General features: G+C 31.0%; 2 protein-coding genes across 4 annotated transcripts; both read left to right on the top strand.

Moving 5' to 3' along the window:
• The first annotated feature begins 3,415 nt into the window (after window positions 1–3,415).
• On the top strand, window positions 3,416–5,939 carry LOC116853097. Its single transcript, XM_032833973.1, has 5 exons — window positions 3,416–3,593; window positions 3,653–3,737; window positions 3,902–3,951; window positions 4,607–4,727; window positions 5,673–5,939. The coding sequence occupies exons 1-5, from the start codon at window positions 3,552–3,554 to the stop codon at window positions 5,756–5,758; spliced, it is 384 nt and encodes a 127-aa protein (XP_032689864.1). The 5' UTR covers window positions 3,416–3,551; the 3' UTR covers window positions 5,759–5,939.
• A 2,658-nt stretch (window positions 5,940–8,597) lies between these two features.
• On the top strand, window positions 8,598–12,078 carry LOC116853090. 3 transcript variants are annotated; one of them, XM_032833964.1, is made up of 6 exons: window positions 8,611–8,756; window positions 9,272–9,356; window positions 9,547–9,596; window positions 9,892–10,012; window positions 10,708–10,847; window positions 11,829–12,078. In XM_032833964.1, exons 1-5 carry the CDS (start codon window positions 8,715–8,717, stop codon window positions 10,797–10,799), a joined length of 390 nt encoding a protein of 129 aa, XP_032689855.1. In that variant the 5' UTR covers window positions 8,611–8,714; the 3' UTR covers window positions 10,800–10,847; window positions 11,829–12,078. The 3 variants fall into 3 exon arrangements, with proteins under 3 accessions (XP_032689856.1, XP_032689855.1, XP_032689854.1); XM_032833965.1 differs by lacking the exon at window positions 11,829–12,078 and having other exon boundaries at window positions 8,598–8,756; window positions 9,935–10,012; window positions 10,708–11,014; XM_032833963.1 differs by lacking the exon at window positions 11,829–12,078 and having other exon boundaries at window positions 8,612–8,756; window positions 10,708–11,005.
• The last annotated feature ends 1,900 nt before the right edge of the window (window positions 12,079–13,978 follow it).

Here is a 13,978-nt window from a genome sequence, read left to right as displayed (position 1 = left end):
TTTTTTTCAAATCAAAATAGTGCAAAAGCACATGTCGAAAAAACACTTTATCGCGTTCCATTTTTCACAAAGCAAAAGAAATTGTTGTTTAGGAAAATAATTGTGTATGCTGACTGAATGTTATCGAGAAATGTCGAAATTAATCACAAACTACCTGTTTCGTTAGTAATGACTACTAGAACTGTTTGCATTGCCATCTAACATTTGCGGGCGGAAACTAAGTTAAGGTCCTAATATGTGAGATAATTTTGAAACATTATAGAAATTATTCAAAATATATTTGTATATATATTTATAAAAAAATTTAATAGAAACTACTCTATTTCAAACCACGACACATTATTACTTAAAATCTTTTAAAAATTAATCTAATCAATGAATTGTTTGGAGAAAAACTATATTTTATATGGATATCCTAGTAAAAATTTACTCATTTAATAAACATATAAGATTTCTATCATTTTCTATAAAGTGTATCTTATGAGATTTTTTAATGGATGCTCGTACGTTTTTTATTAGCGTTTGCCCAGAATATTTCAAATACATGATACATCAAAAATATATTAAACCGCTTCTATAATGTCTTCATATAAAATCTTGCAAATATTTTTACAATATTTCTCAGCAATCAAGATCTCAGCACTACTTTTCAGAATTTTGTCCCATACCGTCTGGATCGCCGAAGAACGGAGCGCGGTAACGGGTTATAGTGAAATTTCGGTAGAATTCTTCTTGTGAAAAAGATTTTACAAATTGGCGTCCTATGAAAGACTTATCATCGAAAAACTATTCATTAGAACGCTTTATTATTGGAAATTAGAATTATTATAAATTTATTCTGACCATATTGAATATTTTCAATTGTCATTTCCATGAAAATGCGGCTAATTATTTAACATTAAATTGCAACCCAGAAAACACAAGATCTTCTAAGGACGTCCTCAGGACTTCCTCAGGATGTATTCTGGATGTTCCCTGAACATCTGTGCTGTTAGGAAATAAACAAGCATGAAATATTATTTTTGAAAAAAAATTATGATATCACAAAATTCTTTTAACGATCTATCCATGGCACGTGAAGAGATACAAGTATCGACAGAATATCTCTGACTTTTCTTTTATTATATTAAATATTTGGACTAAATAGTTTATTTTTGTAGTTCTACTAAATAATATTATAAAAAAATTAAAATTACTGCTTTGGTTGCATATGAGGACAATAAGAAACACTTAGTATCAGTTGAAGAAGTAACGCAGCAGCTAAGGTGATACACTAGAAACCTGAAGGTATCTGCAGGTTCTCGAGTTTTGCGTCCAATTAGTACTGAGTAAATTTTCTGGTGTAAAAATAGTGAGAAATCAATTAAAAGACCTAAATTTCATTTAAAATCAACATAAACTGACGTGTGAGTTGAAGATATATCATAAAATTATTTTTTTCTACAAGGTTTCAATATTTCCAGAATTACCCAGCAATATTTCAGAATGTCCCTGCAATGCTTCCAGAATATCTCAACAATATTACAAGTTGGTGACATAAGACATTGCAGAGACATTTCCAGAATATCTTTGAGATTATCTCCAGAATATTTAACATTGCAAGTGTAATATTCTGGAGACATTGCTGAGATGTTTTGTGTTGTTTGGGTTAATATGTAATGAATATAAGTTATTCTGGAATTAATATATTAAATGTTTTATTATATTCAGTACAAACGTGTAATAAAATAAAGGAAATGTTTTATTATAATGTGGCTGTTTCGTTATATACAAAATTATTTTAATTTAATTATATCAGGAAAGCATTACAGATATTAAGAAATGCGTTGCATGAATTTTAAACAGTGTGGATGTGATATTACATCACAGAATTACCGTTTCCAGATTCTATTCTCAAATGGTGTATACAGTCCAGAAGGAGCTATGAAAACAGTTCGAAAGTTGATTCTCGATCCGGTTAAAATGCAACGAACGAATGAAATATATATCAAATGCGATAAAGAAGGTAACCAATTTTACTGACGCCTATTTGTCATTTCTTATCGCTTCGATGCACTCGATATTAATTTTCACCTATTAAAAACCAAAATATCAAATGTCAGTATAGACTTTGAATATCTGACGAAGTATAAAATATATAAATATACTAGTTATATCCCATAAATATTCGAGCAAACGTTAACATTATATTTTATAGATGAAAAGCAAATAAAAAAATGTAATAAACGTGGATTTGTAAACCAAATTTAAGGAATAATATAAAAATTTTAGAGTATTTGAAGGAGTAATATTAGTTTTTTACGGTATCTAAAATTATTTTCTAAAATATGTAAAAAAGTATCTAAATTGCCATTGAAATATCTCTAGTTACTGAAAATTATTTTAGTAGTTCACTAGAAATAATTATTTTAGTAGTTCACTAGAAATAATTATTTTAGTAGTTCACTAGAAATAATGTAATATACGATTCGTAAAATTTGTTTACCCGAATGTATGTCAATTGCGTTTCAGACATGCGTACTGTATAGCCACTTTGTGATAGGATTCTTCCATAGCGAAGAGAAGTGTTATTTGTGTGTGTATTTTTGTGTCTGTGTGACTTATAAGTGATTGACAATATATTTATTACAAATGTTTGCTCTTCTTACATTTTATATGAGTTTGATTCTAATTTATTTGCAATTATATTGGGTTACTTGTTCAGATTTAGATTAGTGTAATTCATATAATATATAAAATATTATAATTAGGCAAAAAATATAATCTTAAATGCAGCTTGATTAAAATCTCACATATTAATATTAATGATTGGCACACGATAAAAAATTACATACTATATCTATAAAAGATTAGTCTCTCATTTATTTTCTTTTTATCATTGCAGTGATTGAAGCAGAAGCCGTCGGCATTGGAAAGTCAATACGATTTCTATTGTGCGGTTTGGAGCTTATATCAATTATCATTAATCAATAATGCATATTTTCAATAATACGCTTAAAAGTAAAAAATAAATAATGAAAATGGGAAACAGATTACTTTCAGTAGAACATTTTACATACATGAAATAAAAACAGATGTAAATCCGATCGTGCTACCTCCACACATTCGAAGGTCACGTCACTCTTACAGCGTTCTAACTTGCAAAACTTTTGACTCTCAATGATTTTGACACATAAAGATTCAAAGTAAACATTTTGGGAACACTTCGAAGTCAATCGTAAGAATTTTTACCGGAAAGTAAACACCAAAAATTACGAAATGTCACGCAGCCTGAATTGTATCGCAAGTATTTTTCACACACAGACTTGCGTAAGACTGCTATCGCGACTGCTATCACTTTTTTTTGCGACTTCATCATGATTAATGCGACTGTCGCTAGTTTGCATTAATGTAAATCAGACGGTATGAGATGGAATACAACGGACTAATGTTTAAATAACTCTTAATGTCCTATAAAAAGCGCGATGGCAGCTTCAATGCGTTCGCAGTGTTCACGCGTGTTACAGTTGCTACTGCCTGGAAACTGCGATCGAGTAGCCTGAAGAGTCAGAATGAAAACCATCGTGATAATTTTAAGCGCGCTAATCGCAGTAGTGAGTACCATGCAACGAATAACGTTTATTTCAGTGCAATTAATTTTCTCGAATTCTAGAACGTGGTTTACTGCGATTTGAGTGATGTACGAAGATTCAGAAAGGACTATGAAACATGCGCTCGCATGTACGGTGTAGCCACTCGTGAGTATTAAAATCGAAAACATTTGGAAGAAGATAGTTTGAAAAATTATACTATCTTCGCGGTGATAACAACTTTCTAAACAAGAAGCATAGAATAATTTCTTTAAAACAATTCTATGTTAATGTCCTTCTAAAACTCAATTTCTCGTTTTCTTTCCTTTCAGATGAGCTCCGAATCGACATGATCATTTGCGCGTCGACCTTAGATGGCGAGGTATATATATCTCAATCAATCAAAATTTCGATTTAATTTTTGAAAACAAAGTTTTGTCTATCAACTAGCCGCTATTTTTAGTCGCCAATGTAGATTTCTATTCTGATATTTGAGTCTTCCATGGTATAGAGAAATGTTTGTTCAGGCTTTCGAAGTATTGCTGCCGATTTCTTTCTACTGTTTCGTGAATATTTTGATTTAGATTGCTCCGCTTTTTAAAAGAAGCGAATTGAAATGTTCACGAAACACCGAAAACAATTCCGCGAAGGACACGGCACTAAGCCAAACCAAGTAAATCTCTATTGCAAAAAATGATCGGTTTATTGTCAAAAAATTTGAAAATCGGACGTTTATCTAATTTATAACTAAAATTGTGTGTGCATATTAATAAAAATATACTAATATATAATGAATATGAATTATACCGAAATTGAAGAATTGAATTATTTCGATATGTTCTACATAGTAAAATAATGAAAAGAAAGTATTATATTATAATAGGACCAACAGAATTTTGTTGGAAAATTATGACAAATGTTTATTTATATCAGAAAAGTACAGCAAATATTAGTAAATATTAAGAAAAGCGTTATATAAATTGCAAATGATGTGTATATAATATCATGAAATTACATTACGGGGTTACCGTTTCCAGATTCTGTACTCAAATCTCGCATACAGTCCGGAAGCATTTTTAAGGAAACTTCAAGAATGGATTTCCGACCCGGTTAAGTTGCAACAAGCGAATGAAATATTTTTCAGATGCGATAAAGAAGGTAACTGATTCTCTTGGCACCTATCTGTCACGTTTCTTATCACTTCGGGACACATTCGATATTAATTTTAACCTGTTAAGAAGTTTATAATTATAAAATATCAGTACAAATTTTGAATATCTAGCGATATGTTCGATACAACGTATGCAAATATAAAGCAAGCTATCTCATTCGGCCTCACGTTAACGCTATATTTTAGAAATGAAAACAAAGAAAAGGGATTAATAAATATAAGCCCGAGAAAAACAATCATTAACAAATTATATTAATTTAAATTTATGAACATGTAAGTGCAAATAATAACAAATAATAGCACACAATAAGAAGAAAATAATAGCTGCAAATAACAATAATATAACAATATAATTGCAAATAAATTAGCATCAAACTCCTGTAAAATGTAAGAGAAGATTTATGAAAATATTTATGACAAATTAGTGACTTAAGTCAAATATCAGTTCTTAATTTTTTTGCAATAATAGAGTCCGGAAAATGACCATTCAGTACAATATAGGCGCTTAAGACGCAAAACTAACACACACACGCGAGAATAAACTTTCTCAAGCTATATAATTGTTTTAAGCGACCGATATCGTCCTCAGTTCATTCATTTTAGTAGCAAGCTAAATCTTTCTTTTTACATATTTAAAAAAATAATTTTAGATACTGATCAAAACTGATATTACTCATTATTAGTTAATTTTTGGATGCATGTTTATTAAACATATTTGCTTGTTTTTATTTCTAAAATATAGTGTTAACGTTTAACCGAATGTTGTTGGAACATTCTGTATAATATATAAGTATTATAATTAACAAAAAATTAACTTTTGAATAGCATTATTAAAATCGTATATATTAATGTCAATAAATAGCACTATAAAAAATTACGTGCTATAGCTGAAAAAAATGAGTTTCTCATTCATCTTTTTTTTATAATTGCAGCGGTCCAATCAGGAACCGTCAACATTACGAAGACAATACAATTTCTAAGATGCGCTTTGCCAATTTGGATACTTGTGGATAAATAATACGTACTTTCAGTAATGCGTAAAAATGAAAGACAGATTACTTCCAGAAGAATGTTCTACATAAAACGTTCTTTTATGTATATTCTATTGAATTTTCAATATACCTTCTCTTTTCCGACTTCTCTATTAAATTGTATCAACGCGTATTAACTATTCAATAAAATATAATAAACTTGACAAAACGTTCTTACGTGCAAACAAGTCCCACTAAAGGAAAAAAGGAAGTAATCGCCCGAAGAAATATCGTGGGAGAAAATTTACTTTCGTGCTGCCTTAAAGCAGTGTTGGAGATTAATCGATCAAAATTTCCTTTGACAAAAATAATCGACAAATCAATAACCAAAATTAATCAATCGTCAATTGATGTAATCACGTATAATCGGTTAATGAAATTAATTATTAACCAGTCAAGTTTTTCATGATTTTTTTAATTGATTTAAAAAAATGTACCTTTAATTTTAATCGATTAATGCCGAATGTAGCCTTAAAGTAAATTTTATTGCTAACTAGATCACATTTTCAGAATGAAAAACTTCAAATAACAAATTCAATAATATAGCCCGAGATAGTATATGTCGTAAAAGGGACCGGGGCTAGTTAGCTATCGTCAAAACATTTTATTTCTAATATTTTCTAACAATTTACAAAATTAAGCAAGCAAGATTTTTAAATCTGTTAAAGATGGCTTTGAATTCCCTGCTTGCTTGATTTTGAAATCTGTTAAAGAACAGTAGAAATAATTGATTCTGCCAACTTTTACTATATGTATTAATGTAACTGAATTTTCTGTCACTTGGGAACCAAATAAAAAATTTCATTATAGGAACAAATACATTTGCATATGAGTATATGTAAAAATTATGTAAACGTAAACGACAAATTATGTAAACGTAAACGAAAGAGATTCTTTTTTACCACAAATATAATGTAAAAAAAATATTTAGTACAGATTCTTCTGCGTGTGGAATCTACTTTGAGTACTCGAAATGGCATTCACTGCTCGCAGCGTAGTTTCTTAATCGGTTTCCTAGGAGCGATTCACTTAATAACACCAGAAAAAAATGCTCTGTAATTTGCAAAACGTTGCACACTTGAAAAGGCTACCATTTAATACAAACATACCATTTGTAGACATTTCTAGGATTATCTGAGGAAAAAGGCCTAATGATATATTTTTTCTGAGAAATTATAATGTATTCGAGGAATACTTTTTTCTCTGATCAATGATGTCATTCAAAGATTCACAAACGCCTAATAGCGTAATACGACGACTCTAATGGAATATTATAATTTAATATCGATATAGAAATAAACACTAAATATTCCTTCACGTTCGAAACGTTCGGAATAAAAATCGATAAAAAGTTAACACAAAAGTCTTCCTCACACCACCAGCAATATTCTAATTTGTTTGCCGCCCACTTCTGCGTATTTCCAATATATCATTCGCACATTATTCTTCCGCTGCTAAAAATATTGTACATTTTATCAAACAACATGTTTTCATTTTCTGTCGTCTTATCTACATTATATCATCTCGCGCGAACTAGCATTGATGCAAATTAGATGAAATATGATCCACCACAAAATATTTATAGCAATTACGTAATAGAAAAAATCTTATTATGCACGATCTATATTCAAATCTTTAATGCACGATCGCGACTATAACAGGCAGTATATGATAAGAGCATCCGTGTGTATTGAAATCGCGCGCGTTCCCTCTCTGAAAGCTTAAAAAATGAAAGCCGCAGTGATGTGATGAAATGTGCTCACTCTGTCACGGTAAATATAAATATTCCTCAAAAAATATATACTTAAGTAAGTGTAGCGCTTGCAAAAGTTCGTATGACACATGATATTTTAATCAAAGTATTTTGGCCGTTGCTATCAATAACTTTTTGCCATCTTTCGAACAATAGTTTGATCCAATAAAATGACTTATCTTTTGGGACAATCCATTCATCGATTCATTTTCGCACTTCCTCAGCATTTCGGAACCGTGTATCAGATAAACCGCCCTAAATTGATTTAAACGGATGAAAATCAGATAGGGCGATGTCTGGAGAGCATGTTGGGTGTATAGCAGAACTTCTCAATTTGAATAACGTTTCTTTAGTCAAAACAGCAGCCTGGCAATGATATAAAGATGACTGTACATCGATTCATAACTATGTGAGAGCTTTTTTCCTTCATAGTTTCGTTCAAACGTCATTGTTGACTGTAACAACATCTTCTGTGTCTACTTATCCCGAGAATAATAACTCGTATAGCACTTCTTCTTAGTCCCAACAGATATACAAGAGATATACAAGAGAACTTCATGACCGTGAATGTTGCGTTTTGTTGTAAATGTCGATGGTTGATCGGAATCAACTCATATTTTTTTAGGATTGTTAAAATAGATCCACTTTTCATCCGTAATTATTCGTTACAAAAAACTTTTTTATGTCTGGCAAGCAATAAAAACGGATAGTAAGTCGGTTCTCGATCACATTTACAAAGAGTTCATGGAAAAACCATGAAGAAACCATTTCCTTTCCTTCTGCATCTTTTCCATTGCTTTCAAATGGCAAGCTACTGTTTTTTCATCAACTCTAAGCTGCCCTGCAAGCTCTCTTAATGTTTAGGCCGACTTTTCGTTGAGCAGAGGTAAACAATTAATATTATGTAATTCCTCTTACATCATCATTCTCAAGTTACAATCTGTTCGCCGGGCGTACCTGCGCGTTTCTAACTGTACTGTAACTTCCTCACCTTATCCTTTCGCACGTGTTCGCATTAATGCAAATCATTTGCAATGTAAATAATATAATTTCTTAGTCTGTGAAGTGGAATATTTGCGTGGCAATGAATATCTTATAAATGCGCGACAGCAGTTTAAATGTATCACAGTATACGGTAGAATCACTCGCGTGCTGCAATTAGTACCTTCCGAGGAGTCTAAGAAGTAAGAATGAAGACCGTCGCGATAATCTCGAGTGTGTTTGCCCTCGCAGTGAGTACAATGCAACGTAAGCCCATCCAAATAGAAAAGTAAAGTAAAAATACCAATGCTTGGATGCGTACATGCCTATTCACTAAAACGTAGAATTAGTGTTGTAATCTTTAGCGGCTACTTAGCCATTAGCTGTCAAATATGATAGAGCAGAATAATGCTATTCTAAAAAATTATAATCTAGCTACTATATAACGCCCCTAACATTTAAAGCTTTGAGTAGCAAATTAAAATAGAAGTTGCGTTATTTTATAAAAATCTCAAAAAGCAGAAATGAACGTTTCATTGTTGGTTGGCAAATAGTTACAAGTTTTCATCTTATCATAATTTTTTACCTTGAACCATTAGTTGACTTTTCTCTTGCGATAATATCACTTGTAGCTTGCTACTGCTTACAAATCGTAAGCTGCGGCCGCATCTGATGATTCTCTAAAACAAAATAATTTGTATAATATAATTTGTATAATGTAATATATATAATGTATTTGAGTGTAACTATTCATTTCGTATATCAGACGGTGATTTACAGTGCCGACCCGATTGCGCTACAGAAATTCCGGAAAAATTATAAGAATTGCGCTCAAATGATGAATGTTTCAAGTGAGTACTAAAATTTTGGTTATTCAGAGGAAGATAATATATATGAATGGAAAAAGTAAAATGATATTTCTCATAATAATAATAATTTTTTAACTAAGCAAAAAATAAGTTTTTCCCAAATCATACAAAGCTAATAAATTTTTTATAATCAAAATTTTATTATAAATTGCTTTTTCTGCCTTTTCCTCAGCTGAGGCCCAAATACAGGTGGCCTTATGTGCAGTAATCCAGGAAGGTGACGTACGTATTTATATTTATATTTGATATACTAAAGTATATATAACGTAATATAAATAAATCAAATAAATAAATAGGTAATGTTAATTTAAGTAAATAAATAAAATAAGAACAAATGTGATACAAAAATTAAAAAATTTTGAAATAGAATCTGTTCGATTTTTCACTTCGAGAAACATACATTTAAAACATTACGATTCTAATCTAAAACTAGATCTGCTAATTAGAACTTATAATTTTTTTTAAAGTCAGATTAGATCCCAATTAGATCTCAAAACATTTTCTGTGTGAATTCCAGATAATATACGCAAATGGAGAATACAATAAAAACATAATTTTAGGCAAATTTGAAAAATGGATTTCTAACCCGGTCAATTTGCAACGAGCACAAGAGAAATTTCTCAGATGCGATTATGAGGGTAACTGACTTTGTTGAATGAAAGCTCTACCAAGTGTTTCTCATCAGTGTGAAAACGCTTTTAAACCTATATCCCAAGTCGAAATTTTGATCCCACTTTCAGCTTTATTATTCTATACCTATTTCTATATATATGTTGATGCTTTAAAACCTACACATCAACCTCTTTTAATTCTATTTAATTATAATATCTACTCAAATCGAAATTTTTACCCTACTTTCAGCCTCACTATTCTATTCAATATCTATTTTGATATTCTGAAGTTTATAATACAATCTATTGTAACGCTTAAGAAAGTAGAAAGGGGAATTTCGAACATCATCAGAGTCAAAGTAAGAGTAAATTGTAAATTGAATTAAACTTACTTTGCTAACTCAGCTCCTACTACGTTGTACAATTTAATATAGATTAACATAGGTAGAATTTAACATAAGTTTAACATGGGGCCAAAATTTCGACTCGGAATAATCGATGAAAAGCTATAAATATAAAAAATTATTGAAACTGTCATAAAATTGTGAAGAAACAAGAAAAAATGTTCGCTTGAACTTAACTAATTAATTTAATATCTCCATAAAAATAAGCACCTCTCAAAATCGAGATTCTCTATAATAACGTCATTGACGCGTTGAAAGTGCTTTGAGAGGATCTGAAATAATACTCTCCTCAACTTCCAAATTCTTGTTTAATTGTAGCGACTCGAAGCGGAGCATACGGTATAGCAAAGACGATGCAAGTCTCAATATGCGTGACGCCAGTTATATCTCTTATAATGCAAGAAATGTGAAAATGGAGAATAGATTCTCTTCAAAGTATAGTGAACAAAACGTTATCTGTATGTATACCTTGTCATTTTCTGTGTATGTAATCACCATTTTAATATTTTGTTGAAACTCTATAATTCCTGTGATTATGCTGAACATACAATAAAATGTAATTAAATGAAAAAAACATAAATTTGTCTAACAAATTCAAATTGACAAAAACGAACAGTGATTGCTCGAATGAGTACCAAGAGAAGCTCGAATGAGTTGGAAACTGATGGCAGACAGAACGCTACAAAGCTCGCAAAACAAAAAGTCATGCGATAATTAATGAAAATATTTTCTTAACAAAAAGGTTGATTGTCACTTGTGTCACTTCTTGCTACACTGGAACTTCACTTTTACATAAATTATCCTTAAAACCATACTTAAAAAAATTTGTCTGCATAAATATGTTAAAATTCTTTCCTGACTAAAATCGTCGAAATTATGGAATAATTTGCTTTCCTGTGAACAAAGTCTCGTTTTCAAAGATTAATAACTTCTAATAATATGGAGATGAACAAGCTAAATTCTACATAAAATATAAGCATCAAAAGTTCAATAATTTAGAACGTTGTCTATACTTGGACGAAAGCACTCACATAATTATAATCAAATCTCGCTTCAAAATTTAATCATACGATTATATGTGCACCTCTATCATCATTTCTTCTATGTTCTACTATCTTCGTTTACTGTTTTCACATTCACTGCCAGTGTCGTACATGAGTGACGCATTCGATTTCTCACGAGACACTCATACACATAACAAAGTTAATCTTTCTTTCTGTGTCCACATAAAAAAATTAAGTTTTTTTTTATATTTTACGCAAAAAATAACATAGGTAGAATTTAATATAAGTTTGTTCTTTTTACTTAGATATAATTTTCAATTTAGATGTAGTTAGCGTAATCTAAGATTAGTAAATAAAATTTTAATTAGTAAATAAATTTTCTGATATATTATAAATGGTTCATTCTTTAGCTTTATTCTCTATTATCATTTCCAGATGAAAAGAAATTTTAATTATGAATGAATATGATTAATTATCTTTTGCATTTTAAACGAAAATTTACTGAAACAGAGATAAAAATTCCTAAAAAAACCGTGTGCAATGCGCCGCAAAGGAGACAAACCTACTCTGTAAGTAATAAAATTCACAATGTTCAGTTGTAATTAGTATATAAGAAAAAAATTTTCTTAATAAAAATTTTCATAATAAAAATAGTCTAGTAAAATCGGAGATTCAAAACCTAAAAACGTTATTTCATTTTTGCTGCTATAACGTTGTCGAAACGTTATAATCACATTGTGACAATAACTGTACTAGACAATTGTAACTGTACTAAACAAAATATTATGATTTAAGCTGCAATTATCACAGCCATTTTAAAGCTTTATATGCCACTTGGGAACAAATATTATAGGACTCTACATACTCAAATTCACCGAAATCATTAACCAGTTTTTTTGTTTGCTGACGAAGCGCCGAAAATTAAGGGCACGTGATAGGGGGAAAGACGAAAGCAAACGAAATGATCTCTTTGTGAAGTCAAACAACGCAAATGTGTGTTAATTATCTACGCACATAATTATGCTGCTTTTATTAAGTTTTTATTAAGTTCTGAATTATTTGCTGTTTTTATTAAGTTTCGCAAACGCATATATTTCACGGGATCTTATTAGCACTTAATACGTTCGTAAACAATTCATGTTACACGTTACCAAACGATCCACACGTTCCTTTTATCTTTAAGCTGGCCTATACCAGCTGGTATATTTGCTATTCTTGTTCCTATTGTTCCGTAAAAATACAAGTACGAATTGATAAAACACGTTAAAACGTTCAACAAGATATATAATAGCAATTACGTAATTTCAAATCATGTATTGTATAAGAGACGCCCAAGTCTCAAGGAAACTCACAATCAGTTCACGAGAGAATTTCTTTCACAATGCAATTAGCAATTCCTGGGATGTTCGTAAAATTGAAGGCTGCGATGGTGATGGTGTGCTTATTAGCCATCACGGTAGACACAAAGCAACTAATAATTACGTACAAATAGAATTAAATCAGCAAATCTGTAGCAAGATAAAGTCATAATTAAACAAGATAAAGTCATAATTAAACAAATATACTCACGCAGGAATAAAATGATGTGTGTGAATGTAGTGAGTGATTGTAGTGAGTGAATGTAGTGAGTAGTGAATGATTTGTTTCTAGAACAAACTTATTTTGTTATCTTAGTCATTACCACGATAAATCAATTCAAATTTACGATTCATTTGAGCTTGCATAACAAATTCATTAACTGTCCCAATAATATTTCCAGGTAGCACATACATATATCAGAAACGTTTCTTAAAAGTATCTATAGTTTCAGAACCGTAAAGCACCAATAAGAAACATTTTAACAAGAACCTCTCTGAAACCTTATTTATGAATCGTTTATGAAACGTTTATAAAACGTTTCTTCAACGATTTTTTTTCGCAAAAGTAACGTTTCACTTAACGTTTTTTGAGTGGACACTTTTACTTATGAAAAACGTTTCAGAAACGTTATGAAACATTTTGGAAACTGTTATGAAAGGTTTGGTTCTAACGTTTATAAAACATTTTTAAAACGTGTGTGTGCTACCTGGGTCGTGTCGTATTTAGTCAACAAAAATACAAAAAAAAGTATCTTTATTCTACGTAGGAATAATTTCAATCTAGTATAAGTTACAGCAAATTTCTAAAACAGATATTAATTTCACGGGACAATTACTTCAAGCGTATCGATCAATAGAAAACACTTCAATCTTACTAACGGATATAAGTAACGGAGTTCAATCGAACGAGTGAGGGAAGAATGAGAGGAAGCACCTGATCTGGAGTTGTCAGGACGAAGGCTCCGTTCGTTCTCGAGACGGAGGCCGGAATGTTTAACGACCGATGTTTCCGCTGCTGCATCCGCTGCACCTGAGCGCGAGCTTATGAATAAACCGAGGCGACCTTAACGCAGTCGTGAATTATTTAGAGGCGCAGCCGCTGCCACGACCGCGCTCGCGCCGGTGATAAAGCGCGACGCGGTTTTAACGGCCGACCGGTATATTCGCGAACGTGTCTCGCCGGGCGCGAGTGTGTACGTATATACAAAGTATGCGATGTATAGCCAA

The sequence above is a fragment of the Odontomachus brunneus genome, unplaced genomic scaffold (genome assembly GCF_010583005.1).
Source record: "Odontomachus brunneus isolate Ranch 3 - 2012 unplaced genomic scaffold, Obru_v1 Obru_scaffold_276, whole genome shotgun sequence".
Lineage (NCBI taxonomy): Eukaryota > Metazoa > Arthropoda > Insecta > Hymenoptera > Formicidae > Odontomachus > Odontomachus brunneus.
This window is presented reverse-complemented; position numbering and strand designations above follow the sequence as displayed.

Excerpts from the sequence above, each read along its gene's own strand:
- LOC116853097 (XM_032833973.1), top strand. The coding sequence starts at position 3,552 with ATGAAAACCATCGTGATAATTTTAAGCGCGCTAATCGCAGTA. Across the intron at positions 3,738-3,901 it reads CATGTACGGTGTAGCCACTC|ATGAGCTCCGAATCGACATG; the intron begins GTGAGTATTAAA and ends CTTTCCTTTCAG. Across the intron at positions 4,728-5,672 it reads TTTCAGATGCGATAAAGAAG|CGGTCCAATCAGGAACCGTC; the intron begins GTAACTGATTCT and ends TTATAATTGCAG.
- LOC116853090 (XM_032833964.1), top strand. The coding sequence starts at position 8,715 with ATGAAGACCGTCGCGATAATCTCGAGTGTGTTTGCCCTCGCA. Across the intron at positions 9,597-9,891 it reads CAGTAATCCAGGAAGGTGAC|ATAATATACGCAAATGGAGA; the intron begins GTACGTATTTAT and ends TGTGAATTCCAG. Across the intron at positions 10,013-10,707 it reads TCTCAGATGCGATTATGAGG|CGACTCGAAGCGGAGCATAC; the intron begins GTAACTGACTTT and ends GTTTAATTGTAG.